This window comes from Diachasmimorpha longicaudata, chromosome 5 (assembly GCF_034640455.1).
Source record: "Diachasmimorpha longicaudata isolate KC_UGA_2023 chromosome 5, iyDiaLong2, whole genome shotgun sequence".
NCBI classification, from domain to species: Eukaryota; Metazoa; Arthropoda; class Insecta; order Hymenoptera; family Braconidae; genus Diachasmimorpha; species Diachasmimorpha longicaudata.
The window spans coordinates 8,832,490-8,847,837 of NC_087229.1; the positions used below are offsets into that span (position 1 = coordinate 8,832,490).

The following is a 15,348-nucleotide window of genomic DNA, read 5'->3' on the forward strand; positions in this document are numbered from 1 at the left end:
TCTGCTTCATTATCAAACTTCTCTCATTGATTGACATTTCTAATAGATTATCGTCGAGCGAATGAATCATAATCTCATGATGCTCCCACTCCTATCGCCCTTCTATTTTAATTTTAATGCCAAATCGTTGATGAAAAAATTTATTACAAAAAATTAACAATTAACATCACATTAAGTGAATAAATAAGAGGCTTATTGCACGTGGTACTTGTACATAGCACAAGATGCACGTGAAAGTATCTTCATTTTTTTAATTCAAAGGAAAATTTCGAAAATTATAAACAAATCTTGGAATTCTCAAATGTTGTTAATTACTAATGTAATAACAAATTCCATGATTTTTTCAAAAAAAAAACATCTCCAGCTTTGTAATTTTCGTAAAGTCCTTTATATTCATTTGCGACACAATGACTGTGTTCTTTCTATTCTTTTTTTAACGAAATAAAACGAGAAAAATATATATAAAGATTATTGAGATAGATTATAAGACGATACGAGAAACAAAAATAATATTATAGATAATATATAATTGTAAAACTTGTAGCTTTCTCGTCGTTACTTTCATTTCGTTGATTTGGAGTGGCCTTCCTTAACTGCCCCGGAGTGAATTATTATCAAAATGATGGGTATTGAAAGATGGAAAAAATTTCTACGAGTGCATGAGTGCTGAGTGAATGCGAGAAACGAAGTCCATGGCTTTTCGCGTCGATTTTAGTTATCGATTTTATGAATATGTTAATGAAGCTTTCAATGTCCTGCAGCTTCTATTCGTAATTTCAAAACAATGGTGGGAAATTACGTGGAGGAAAGTTGAGCTAAATATGAGGAGAGAGATTGAATGGTGCAGCAAAGAGCTTCTGTTGTAACAGTTTTGATAATTGTGGACTTGTCTTGGGAGTAGCGCATTTTTGGAGGAGCAATATTGTTCGTGAGTTATTTTAGGGGGAAAACATGTCCAGATCGTTTTTATATCCGGAAAAATCTCCTGGGAAAAAAAATTCTGACATTTTCCCCTCAACCCAATGCTTCTGCCGATAATTCCACAATTAACAAAGAGTTTTAAATCAACTCCTTCATTCTGGTTCCGTCCCTCCACACCTAAATTTCACCCGCGATATTATTTTTGCTTGATCGTTTATTATGAGTTTGTAGGTGGCTGGGAGATGATCATGATCAAACATGTCGCATCATGGATGTAATCTTCATTAAAAAAAACAAACAAATAAAGATGATAATACGTTGAGAATCCAATCAATCCGACGAAATGATTTTTCTCTATTGTAGAAAAATAAAATCGCCGATGTTGAGTTCACAGCGCTATTGAAACTGAGTGTCGTTCGTGCTGATGTTTAAATGGAATTGATGAGAGGAGGGGGGATCGAAAGAGAGCCTGCTCGTTCCAGTGGACATCAGGAAATGGAAGCCATTATCTAATATACTTTTATTGCATCTAGGGGCTCTACTTGTCATTAAAAGAGACGGTTAGTCACTCACTCCATCCTGAAACCATTTATTTCACTCCGGAATTCTCTCCTCATTCTCGTTCCATACGCGTAAATCGAATCCTCTCGCAATCGATTGCTTTTTTATTTTTTATTCAAGGGAATTGTTCGCATAATAATGGATTTCAGAGAAAAATACAGAATGATTAACGAACGAACTTTAACTCCATCCACCCAAAAATAAAAGCAACGAGTTTGCTTCATTGTAGAGCCATTTCGAGAGCTAGACCTGCGTAAAATCCCCTTCTTGTCTCATTCTCCAACTCTCAAAGACTCCAAAAACCATATCATTCCACACCTAAAAATTCCCAACCCTTAAAGCAGCACAAAGCCCTCTCTCCCTTTATCCAAAAGTATTCAAACCTCATGACCCGTTTCCCCCCCAGAGCCACCGTCACCCATTGGCTATTCCTCCGACGCTCATACCCTCACCCACCAATCCTATCCCCCCTCAAGACGCCATCTCCCTCTCACCACGCATGCGCACGCCTCCCAAACAAGCGTCCGAGCTGCAGTTGCTCAGTGCATCTGGTGTTGCTCGATTGTGAAGGCAGTGATAAACGATAAATCTTCAACAAATTTCCCCCGTGATAATAGCCCCCGGATCATTATACAGTTCACACACACAACCATATCCATGTGTTCGTCATAAAACTCGCGAAGTGAAAGAAAAATAACAGTCAGTCTGTACAAGATGGCCGCCCGGCTGACATCGGCCTTCTACCACTTCACCCTTATTTTGCATCTGTTTTTGCTCATCAATTACAATTATGGGGAACGAATTGGTGATAAAGCTGGAACACTCCATATGTACCAGGATAAAGGGAATTCGAGGGAGAGGAGTTTTATTGTCGATAGGAGTGAGTTTGACGATTCTGTGTCGGAAACGTCATTCGTGCGAAGTCGAAGGGATACAGCCAAAATTTCGACCAGTGGAATGCCCTATGTCAATCCCAACATCACAACAAAGGTAAGTGAAAGATGATAAACTAATGGGTTGAGTCATTAACCACTGTTTTCGTTAATCATGATATCATTTGTTGGGTTGGAGGACGGTGTTAGTTTTATTGTGAGCAATCATCTGAAAAAATAATTGGGTGAAGGTGAGGTGATTTGGACTTTTAAAGATCATCAATATCTTGATAAGGTGATGCGATTGAGATAAACTGGGTTTTATTTTGATGGGCGACAGAATAGGTTTTGACGGAGAAAAATTTATCAAATTTCACTCTGCGGTTGTTAAGTTATTGGAAAGGGCGTATTAACCCGTTCCCTAAAATCAGACAATGAAAACTCCAAAGTGTTGGGGAGGAATTTTTTCGCTTTTTCTTTCGTTCATTTTGAGGGTTCTTTCTTGAGTCATGTAATGACATTTCATTCTCGTAAGTTCGGTGGCCAGGGCAGGATACGTAGGTTGACGATCATGAAAACAAAGGCTATTATTTTCGGTAGATTAACTTTCAACACAATTCCACATTCACTCACCACAATAAAGGTCATTGGAAAATAAAGAATCTATAGGTTGATGGATTAATCAGACTTCGAGGAATAATGATATTATTTACTGAGGGTGTGGGGTGGTCTGACTGTTATTGTGAATGCTCATCTGAAATAATAATTCGGTGGAGTGAGGTGATGAGGAGATTCGATCGTTATTATTATCTCTCGACAACTTGAGTGATTCACGATAAATCGAGTTTCATTTTGAAGAATTTAATACCAGATTTAAAAAGGAGTAAAAATGTTGAACTTCATCTTGTGGTTCTTGGATAATTGAGAACGGCGCATTTAATCCTCCCCTAAAATGGGAGAATGTTGAACTTTAATTTGCCCACTAGCTGAGTGAAAAAGGAAAACCCCGTCCCATGGAGAAATTACGCTTTGTTTTTAGTCAATAAGGAGGTCAAAATATTATTCAATGTGTATATACACCAAGCAATAATAATATATGTTATTGAATAATATTAAATATTATTGTTACTAATTTATAAACCAAACGAAGGCATATACAACTGAAGAATCAATTGTTAGAATGTGGAATTTAAGTATTAATAATCTAAATATTAATAATCGGAGTAGGGCTGAGTGAATTTTTCTAATTTTTTTGTTCATTTGGAATGAGAAGGAATGCTTTCAAATGGTATGTGACATGATTAAATCGCATCATTTAATCCGAAGATATCAACGATTACAGACAGTCCGTCCTCTCAAATTACCCTTCAATTGACAATGGGGCAATGACAAGCGGTTTTTCATCTCCATCGTCACTAATGGCTACTGTTTATTGTCACATTTGAAGAGTTTTTTTACTTAGTGAGGAGTGTGAGATTTTTTAGCTTGAACCTCACTTTTTATTGTGTCGAAAGTAAATAATGGAGCGTCACAGCTGTGTGACGCGAGATATATACCTAGTCGGGTATATTACCCCTGGGGTTGGGTTTTCGGGGAATTCGAGGCTGGCTACATAATTTTTTGGGGAAGAGGGCGATTTGTGAACAGGGGAGTCCATAGTGGGGGAGGGGATGTGTCATGTTGTAATACAAGGGGAGGGGAATGCCAGGACTTGTTGGGACAGACAGGGTGTCAAGTGTTGAGTTGAGGTTTGGGCTGCTTGTAATTGCAGACCCAGGAGGAAAGATATAGACTCCTTTGTTACAGATTAAATTTCCTGGAAAAATATCTTTTGAGATTTTTTTATAATAATATTCATAGATTACATAATCGAGATTGAGAAATCAATAAAGCCTGGCATTAATTTTATAAAGATTTTTATTGGTCACGTCTTATAATTTCGCATTCATATCAGGCATGAGTGACTGGGAAAGCAAAATGTCTCAAGATTTTTTTTGCAGATCTTTTAACAGGTGTGAATTAATTTTAAAAAGTCGTTGATTCGATTGAAAAAGTGGTACGTCAGGCTTGATAAAAATCATTCTCAACATTTGCTCCGAAATTCTCGAAAGATAGGATCCTAAACTTTCGTCAGGCATTCGTTGACTCTCACTTCCCCCTGCCATTTTTCTCTCTCCGACCAACCTTTCGGTCATTGCCATTATGAATAATTCATTCATCCGATTAAAATGAACAAATTACCATATGATTTTGCCGTCGTAATTCCAATTATCTTCAAAAATAAAAATAAATTTCATTGACTTTTAAACTGAAACTTATCATTAAGAAATTTATCACTTCGGTGCTTAACTCAATAATTCTGATGACAATATCAACAAAGCACCTCCTTGTTGAGCATCACATGATGTAGTTATCAGTATAATTATGTCGGGAGTATAAATGCGCGACTTTTGTTCCTTTCAATAAGACCGATTGTTGATTGATAAAGAAAGAGTTCCTCAAGTGGTCGCTTTGGTATCTGCATCTTGTAAAGATGAACAAATAAAAATATACCGTAGATAATTGGCACGACAGAATGGACGGAAACTATTGATTATAATGATCGAATGAACCATCAGTGCTCTCGTTACGGATTTAAAAAAAAATGTAATTTTTTTTTTCTCTAACGATGAGGGGTTTTGTCAACCGAGTTTTGCTTAATTGAATAGATGTTTTCCAATTATCGTTGGCCACTTATGATTCGTGTCGGCAGGGGGATATCGCTGATAATGTCGCCTAATGATGTTTTTGTTGGATCAGCTGGTAGTTATTTGTGTCACGAAACCAATGTTTGACCATCTCCAGATGAAATTTCCTTTGATCTTTTATTCTATAAAATAACAATTAATGAAGTGTCAAACAGACATGCTCATCTGCTAATGAAACTTCTTAAAAATCTCTTCCGACATTCTTTTGACGAAGATTCATTATCAGAGTAATTAATCAATCAATAAGCCATTGACCTGAAATATTAAATAAATTCTAGTGTCAAGCTTCCCTCAATTATCTCTCAAATAAAGAGTTTAGAAGGGTGTGCATATTTCAAAGAAATTTGCTTATTTATAAAGCATCGTTTCAACATCATCAGTTCTTGGAAAATGACATTGGTCAACGAATATTAGAGACACTATGTTTCCTTTGTGGCAACTCATATGCCGCAAGACACTCATCTGTCCAAAGATCACGATGACTAATAGCTTTCCGCATATTTATACAGAATTGAACTTTAATAGTTTAATAATATTTAATACAGTCGTGGTCAGTATTGAAAAATAAATGCAGAAACTGGTGCTGATTATATATTATCATGCTCCATCCCGACGAACCATCATGAATATAAAAACGCAGTAGATAAGTGTGAAGGACGAAAATAAAAAAAACGAACACTAGACAGTTTTACTACTTCAATACTGTTTTTACAACTTCAACCAATGGATAACAAGTGTAATTATATAACTGGATTGCATTAAAAAAAAGATGTAGCATAGGAGTATTTCTGTCTTGTTAAATGTCTTCCGGGAATGGATCATGTCCCGTAAAACTGAATCCATGAATATCCGGGATCAAATTCCTGTTTTAATTCAGTGGATCAATTACGATTTAACCATAAATCTCAGCTGTGAAGTTTTTAGACAGTATCATTTTTCAAGCTCTTAGTTTTACCCGGCTTATTACTCGCCCCGTGGTTGACTGCTGATGCAACTTAACGAGTTCAGATGACTCACGGGGATTATCATATTATGCATATTAGGGAATTGCAAAGTCTTCCTGCTCTGTTATCTCTCAAAGTACAAAGTTAGTGGGAAATTTATTTCGTCACATCATAGTGAATACATTTTTAATGATAATTGAGCAATTTGTTTTGGATTGGAATTGCGGCGCAGATATAAAGTTTTTAGAAAGATTATCGCACGAGTACCGGAAAAAATCATAATCATCCCTCGGTTGCGAAATAATTTAATGCAGTTGTGGTTAAATTTCCGGAGAGTTGTGGAATATTTTTAAAAGTTCAGGAAAAAATTCACAAGTGGGTCAAAAACATTTTTAGTGTCAATACGAGAACTTTTCCTGAAATTTCTCGTCGTCTCAATGAGGTGAATATTCTAATACTTGTGCTTGGCTATATTTTCCATGTAAAATTTTCTCGAGGTTTATGACAAAAGTGGCATAAACAATAACTAATTAATGGCCCCTTACAGGTGAATGTCTTGAACGATTCTCATCAGCAGCTGATGGTGCATTGGGTAGGTGAGAAATCTGACGTGATAATCTGCCTAGCCAGGGACAGCAGCTCGTCAACAGTACGATCTCCAGAGACTAAAGCAGCTCCAAGTGCTGTTTACATCAGCTACAACTATGGCGATTCATTCGAAAATAAAACTGAATTCTTCAAGATCGATGCTGAACATTCTGGCGGGGGAACGGGTGCGTCCTATGCTACACTGGATAAATTCTACAATCATCCAAAATTCAATCAATACGTAAGTTAAATAGTCAGGTCCTTCTCATTCTATAATTAAGCGAAAGTGTCATTCGCATGATTCATTCGTACATTTCAATAATATCGTTATCTGCCATTTCCTGAAGAAACCCCTCATACGAAAATAGAATCATTTGAAAAACAAGTGGCGATAAAAGTGTCAGTCATACATTGATAACATCGAAATAGTGAGGATTTGACGTGAATTTGCTTCGTCGAACCTCTTCTAGTCTAAATGTGACTTCCAATACATAAAAAAAATTGCCAATAATTTTTCCTCTAGTTATTGAAACTATGTGAGTACTTTAACTATTTTCCCAAGTACTTTATCATAATTTTCCTTTGCAGTGCATCTTCGCGGACTCTGCGAACAAAGTCATCTTCATAACTTCCGACAATGGCAAGAACATAACTCGCGTAGATCTCCAATTCCATCCGAGTGAGATATCTTTCTATGACAAAAGTCCCTCGATTGTCCTAGCCCTTGACAAAATCGACCCCGAGCGTCACCTCTGGATGACCCGTGATATGGGAAAAAATTGGTTCATTATTCACGAGTACGTAAAGGCCTTCTTCTGGTCTTCCCTGCGCCCTGACAGCGTCCTTATAGAACGCGCTGAGCCCTTTGGCAAGAACACAGTTGTGGATGTAAATCTCGCTTCCTCGAAACAGGATCAGCGTGATTCAAAACTTATTATCGATAATGTTCTGGACTTTGAGATCAAGGGCGAGTACATGTTTGCGATAAAATCAGCGGTTAATCAGAATGGTAACAAAACGTCGGAGGACCTGGAGTTCTTTGTTTCGTACAAGGATGCCCCCTTCGTTGCCGCAAAATTCAATACAGAGTTAGATAGAAGGAGTTATCACATAGCTGACGTCTCCAATAACCGAGTATTCGTCGCCGTCTCTCACTCACCAACTCAGTCCAATCTTTATGTGTCTGATGGCCTGGGTAAATCGATGGCGACGTTCTTCCTCTCCCTCGAGGGAGTTCTTGCTTTCTTTCCTAATACAACATGGCAATCGACATGGTTGAGTGAAGTTGCAGACGAGGCATTCACAGACCTGTACAAGGTCGAAGGATTGAAGGGTATTTACATAGTTTCTCAGGTCAGAGAAATTCCAAAGGGTGCCATCGGCCCTGAGAATCTAGTATCATTGATAACATTCGATCATGGCGCGACCTGGAGCAAAATAAGACCCCCGTCTGTCAGTCATGAGGGATTCTACATTCACTGTCCCAGCAACTGCTCTCTCCATCTCAGTCAGAGGTTCAGCCAGTTGTATCCAATCACCAGATCGGCCTCGATAATGAGCTCGAAATCGGCACCGGGTATTATAATGGCAACTGGCGTGATGGGGAACTCCCTAAAGGGTCATCCAGCTCTTTATGTTTCTCGCGATGCGGGTCTCAGCTGGAAACAAGTCCTCAAGGACTATTACTTCTTTAATATGGGAGATCATGGTGGTGTTCTCGTTGCTGTTAAGTACTTCAAGTCTAGAGGAGAAACTCGGGACATTCTGTACTCTACAGACGAGGGTCGAACCTGGCAGACTTACAAGTTCAATCAGGATATGCTGAGGGTTTACGGCCTGATGACCGAGCCCGGAGAGAACACAACCGTCTTCACAATGTTTGGCTCTACACCCGGCCAGCACAAGTGGCTCATCATAAAAGTTGATCTCCGAAAAGTTTTCGATCGCAAGTGTACCAAGGATGACTTCAAAATGTGGACACCTACGAGCTCAGATCAACCTGGGATGTCATGTATTCTTGGTAAGAAAGAGACTTTTGCCAGGAGAGCACTGGTAGCTAATTGTTACACCGGTGTGGACTACGATAGACCCATTCAGGTTCAAGTTTGTCCGTGTGACTCTATGGACTACACTTGTGATTTCGGATTTGTTCGAACGGGAAATCCCGTTCAGTGTGTTCGTGATACATTGAACAAGTGGTACGATCCCTACGCTGTTCCCATTACCTGTGAAGCAGGAAAGTTTTACAACAGAACAAAGGGATACAAGAAGATCAGCGATGATGAGTGTGTGGGAGGAAATGCGAAAAAGTACGAGCCAGATGAGATTCCTTGTCCAATCGATGATGTCTCTGAATTTTTGCTGGTGGCACAGCGCGAGACCATTGCGAGAATTGATTTGAGCACCGAGAAACGAGAAATCCTTCCGGTTCACGATCTGAAGAACGTGATTGCGATCGAATTTGATATGAAGAACAATTGTCTTTACTGGGCTGACATTGTCAACGACACGATAGGTCGTCAATGTTTCAAGGATGGCAAGAGCTATCCGGAGATTCTAGTCGAGACAGACTTGAGCTCTATCGAGGGAATGGCCTACGATTGGGTGTCCAAGGTCCTATACTTCGTTGATGGTGTCAAGATGAGAATACAGATAATTAGAACGGACTTGACGACAGCGGGAAGAATGCGGAGGACAATTCTGGGGCCGAATAATCTGCAGAAACCAAGGGGCATTGCTGTTCATCCAATGATGGGGTATATGTTTTGGACGGATTGGACACCGGGTAATGCATCGGTGTCACGTGCCAACTTGGATGGTAGCAATGTCAAGAGATTATTTACGAAACCAACGGTTGAGTGGCCAAATGGCATCACCATCGACCATATTGCCGAGAGGATTTACTGGGTGGACGCCAGAGAGGATTATATAGGCTCCTCAGATTACGATGGCAAACGCTTCAAGAAAATCCTCACAGATGATGACAGGGTGTCACATCCATTCGCTGTTGCTGTGTTCAAGGATACGATGTACTGGGACGATTGGAAGCAGTCGCAGATATTCATGGCTGATAAGGAGCACGGATTGGGGATAAGCTCGAAATTGGGAACCCTGAAGGGACTGATGGACCTGAAGGTTTTTGCTCACAGTGTTCAGAGTGGTACCAACAAGTGTGAGAACAGCACATGCTCGCACATTTGTCTGGGTGCACCGCACGATAATTTCGTTTGCCTCTGTCCAGATGGAATGGAAATGGTGGGAGGTAAGTGCATGTGTCCTGGTGGCATCACTCCTTACGATAATTCAACGTGTCCCAAGGTGGCTAGCACTTGTGCCTCCAATCAATTCGCTTGTCGGAATGGCGTATGCATTCCGGAATTCTGGAAGTGCGACGATGATAATGATTGCGGTGATAATTCGGATGAGGCATCTTGCAAGAGGGCAACTTGCAGCCCTAATAATTTTGAATGCGACACTGACAGGTGTATTCCGAAATACTGGCTCTGTGATTTGGATACAGACTGCAAGGATGGCACCGATGAGATGAACTGCACTTATGTCAACTGCACAGATTCACAGTTCACTTGTGATAACGGAAGATGTATTGCTTATAGATGGCATTGCGATGGTGAAGACGATTGCCGAGATGGTTCTGATGAACGCAATTGCTCTTCTCCTGTTTTACCAAGTACCTGCAAGTCTGATGAAATTGCTTGTGAATCTGATCACACCTGCATATCTCGTGCTTGGATGTGTGATTCCGAGAAGGACTGTGAGGACGGCTCTGATGAGAAGGACTGCGCTGGAAAACAATGTCAAGATTTTCAATTCACCTGCGACATCAGTGCAGATTCTCATCTGTGTATCTACAGTTCGTGGGTTTGCGATGGTGAAAAAGACTGCAAGGACGGCTCCGACGAGGTTAATTGTACAATAACAACAATGGCACCACCCTTACCACCCATTCTTCCATCGAATACCTGCAACGACTGGATGTTTATGTGTGCGAATAAGAAATGCGTTCCCTACTGGTGGAAGTGCGATAGCGTTGATGATTGTGGAGATCAGTCTGATGAATTTGGTTGCGGTCATACGGCAGTCATCGATTGGACACCATCAACGGAGGCCCCCCAGATACCCAAACTTTGCAAAGAGCATCAATTCCAATGCTACGATAAAAAGTGCGTGGATGATGCATGGGTTTGCGATGGAACACCTGATTGTAAACTTGGTGAGGATGAATTGCATTGCAAAGGTACACACGCTGGATGCCAGAAGGATCAGTTCATGTGCAGAATGGATGGATCTTGTATACCAATTGGTAATATATGTAATGGTGTGGAGGATTGCCCAGATCGATCTGATGAACTTGGTTGTAATGAGAGTCAACATCCCAGTCCAGCTGCCACTCCATCCTGTTACTCTGGTTTCTTCCCCTGCGACGAGACAAGATGCCTTCCCTCATCCTCGTACTGCGATGGTAAACCGGATTGCTTCGACGGTTTTGATGAGAGCAACTGCGAGAAGAATAACACTCGTGTATATCATGTAATGGTTCTGGGTGTCGATGAACGCTCTACCAACTCCACGAGCCTCCTACTATTCTGGTGGATGCCTATACCCACCAACATCACCTTTGAGTTCCTTCCGTCTATCTCTAAGGTAGAAACTGGCTCCAAATGGGGGAATGCCAGCAGCTGGATAGAAGACACTGAGTATAGGTTCAATGATCTGGAGCCTTATACATCCTACAATTTTACATTGTACGTACGATTGAAGGGCCAGTCAGCAGTATTTCCTTCATTCAAATATACAATGGCAACAACAACCGATGGCATTCCCTCGGAACCTTGGAATGTCACAGCAGTCCAGAGAAATGGAACAAGAGTGGAAATCTCATGGAAACCCCCTGTCTCCCCGAATGGTCTTATTACCGGATACGAGGTATACGCTTCACCCCCAGAGGTTCACTTCTCAGTTCAGGAAAGCACAACCAATATCGATATGCCATATATAGCTGGTGAAACTTATTCATTCTGGGTTGTTGCAAAAAATCATGAGCACGAGTCCAAACCCTCAATAAGTTTTAAACTGGTATTCGATGGTGCAGCTAATATCGATGACATCAGCGGTCTCAGGGTTGTTGAAACAACTAATAATTCAGCCCATCTCACCTGGGATAAACACACTGGTGTCGACGGATATCACATAATCGCTCGTGCCCCCCTCCCATACCCCAGGATAAAGCCGTATTCAACCCTCGTTAATGACTTTATCGTACCAAATTTGGCACCTGGAGTGCAGTATATTTTCGAGGTAAACGCCATGAAGAGGACATACATAGGAAAAAAGACAAAAATCAGTGGAATGACCAAGGGGACGCCCTTACCAGTACTCACTAAGTTTGTAACAATGTCTTACAAGTTGGATGGTACCACTGCTAAAGTAAGCTGGGATCCCCCCAAGACTGGTAGAAAGGTCAAGTGGCAGTACGCAGTATATTATGCTTTCAATATGTATGACTTGTTCCGGGAAGCGAAATTTGTTACGACTAACCTCACAGCTTCGATTAAGGATCTCGAGGCATGTGAATCGTATCTCTTTGCAGTAGGTTTGTACGGCCCTTACGGTGCTGGACCCCTATCACCAGCTGTTAATGTTCGTACTTACTACAATGCCAGAGCAGCCCCGAAAAATCTCCGAGCGACAGGCTCCAGCAAACCCGACACTATAATTGTGTCCTGGAGTGCCAGTTGCTCAGTGCTGAATGAACCAATCAACTACACTATAACAGTCACTGATATCATGATGAATAAGACTACGGTAGTGACACTTCCAGCCAGCAATGAGACTACCATCAAGCACACTTTCAATTCCATAAAACATGGGGGCCAATACAGAATTAGTGTGGCCACTGATGTCAATGATGCTAAGTCCAGTCAGCCATTTATTTATGTAGCACCACCAATTCCTGCACCTCATCAGCTTCATGTTGAACCTGATGATGGCAAACACATCGTCTACTGGCAGGAGAGAGAGCTACCAGAGACACTGGAGAACAATACTGAGTATCATTACGAGGTACTTGTCAGTGAGGACTCACGCACTGTCAATGAGTCTGGTGCCAAAGTTTACAAGTGTAAGCAACCACCATTTATCTACAAAGATGCCAAGGCCAATGTCATATATTCTTTCGCTGTTAAGTTGGTTACTGAGGACGGGTACAGCAGCTTGATGAGTGAAACACAGAGCATTAGAACTCCTTCACGTGAGTATTTAATTTTTTAAGATCATTGATTTTGATTTGGAATTTTTTTTCCTGTCTCTTTTACATTAAGAAAGATTCAGAAAGATTGCTGATGATAAAATCAGGGAAAAATTTTTCATTGCTAACAATACTTATCATTTACAGTTGCAACATGGCCAGTGACGATAACTCCCTCGAATATACTCCCAATCGCCATCCCAGTCTGTCTACTGATAGTGGCCCTAGGTGCTGGTCTAGCGTATTTCTTTGTTAGACACAGAAGACTGTCGAATAGTTTCACGCAATTCGCCAACAGTCATTACGACACGAGACGGGGTCAGGCTACTTTCCCGGGTACAACGGATGCTCTCGGTTTGTAAAAGTTTTTCTTAATACTTTGCTCATAATTTTCACCGTGATAATTATTGTAATCCTGTAACTAGATGGGCTTTATGAAGCGAATAATTCCCACGATTATCCTTAGTTCCGGAATTCAAGCACTTCTGCCTAGGGATATGACAATGACCGTTATTTTTTATGTTGTTTTTTATGACAGTCAGATTACGGTCATGTTACGTTGGATTTTTCGGTCATAATTTGAGTAGTTTGGCATGGTCTGTCTGTTTGATATCTGTTGAGGGACATTTGTGTGATAAGCCCCAAATTTTTTTTTTCAGATGAAGAAGACAGTCCTGTGATTCGAGGCTTCTCTGACGACGAGCCACTGGTAATAGCGTAAAGTCATATTGCAAAGTAATACAAGAAAATTAAGATGATATTGCAAACGTATACAGTAAAGGTAAATAAGCATACATATAACGAAACCAACACTACTATTACTGTTTTTTTTTTGAATCATTGATAGAGTTTTTGGGAAGCGGTTATTGGGGAAAGAAGGAACAATACATCACGCAATTAATCACCTTAAACAGAAAAATTGAAAATTATGATCAGTTTATTTCGTGAATATCTCGAGAGCGAGTGGTCCTAGGAGAAAATATGTTCCTGAAATCAATAGTTTACGAGATAATCGAATAATAAACGCAATATTGCGGATTCCCATACTTTTATTCCTTTTGTACAGAATTAAGAAATGCATTTGTATTAAATTAAAGTAAATTAATTTGTATTCACGATTCGTTTTCCGTCAAAGGGAGCGTCGAAGAGTCGCTGATACCCTGTATATATTACAATCTTTTTATGTCACGACGATTAATTTTTTAAAATCATATTTCTTGTCAAATAATAATTCTTGTTAATTCTTGTTTCACTGATGAATATTGTTACATCGAATTCCATTTGGATTGCGATAATTGTATTCTCCGCTTCTGATAGTTGTCAGCCCGATAGATTTTCACGAATCAGCCATAAAGAAATTTTTTGAATGAAAAGAAAAAAAAATGAAAATAGAGAAAATAGAAGAATTGCCGTCCGGATTTTCTTCCATTTTATTTTCTATTTTTTTCTCTCATTGTGTCTTTTATTCTGCATTTGGGTAACGAGATTATTGGAGTGGGAAGTAACTGGCATTTATTTAAGACTGGAATTGTGCCACAGAAGCGATTTGCCATTGAGTGAAAAAATTGAAATAATTATTATTCAATTTTTACCCTGTAATGACATGAATTCATTTTATGCTCATAGGTAAAATGAAATGTTCTTCTCGTTTTATGCACATGTTCTGATGCACTTTTGTAATGCATTTGATGATTAGATAACGTGGCGAGGGTGAATTTTATTCGTTGAATATTTTGTATGGATTCTTGATCATTGATGGCGCTGATGATGAAAACTTTTAATATGAAAATATGAAAATTTAAGATGGGTAACAACTGACACGGAGGTGACAGTCGGATTTTGAGCGAGAGAAGTCTAATTTTCTTGGCAGTGCAATATTCATTAATTAATATAGTTATTCTGTGATGAAGTGGAGAAATCAAGTTTTTATTTTTATTTTCATATTCCAAATATCTCGGAAAAAGTGGTTCTCTCTCATTTTTTTAGTTATCTTCTGCTGGCACCGCTAATTAATGAGATAATTCTACGCTTGGGATTCCACTACCGGGCTAATTTTCTGTTTTCATTGATTTACCTGTTCTTTTTTGTTGATCAATTATTAAATCTGACTGTCACAAGTGTGTATGCATTAATTTTTCTCCTCGAGTCACCCATTGAATCTTTTCTAACTGACTGCCACGTCATTTTTTTCGCATTTAGCCGTTAAGAGGGCATAAAGTTAATGGAGGGAAAACGAAGAGGAGAGAATACGATTGTAGTCGTTACGTGTAAATCTTTGAGGAGTATAATTATAACAGTGATATAATATATTGTGAGTGTAAATAAATGAAGTTGAGGTAAAATGGATAATCGTTTCCATCAATCGATTTAATTCCCAATCATTTCCAACTGAATAAGATGAAATTATATTTTTCAATCATTTTTTTTCAGTTGGGAGACTGAACAATGAC

The 15,348-nt window shown here is 39.5% G+C and overlaps 1 protein-coding gene across 1 annotated transcript; it reads left to right on the forward strand.

The window, feature by feature from the left end:
- Positions 1–1,994: 1,994 nt before the first annotated feature.
- On the forward strand, positions 1,995–15,247 carry LOC135163088 (sortilin-related receptor-like). Its single transcript, XM_064122257.1, has 5 exons — positions 1,995–2,472; positions 6,593–6,874; positions 7,222–12,901; positions 13,046–13,252; positions 13,558–15,247. Exons 1-5 carry the CDS (start codon positions 2,197–2,199, stop codon positions 13,617–13,619), a joined length of 6,507 nt encoding a protein of 2,168 aa, XP_063978327.1. The 5' UTR covers positions 1,995–2,196; the 3' UTR covers positions 13,620–15,247.
- Positions 15,248–15,348: the final 101 nt, after the last annotated feature.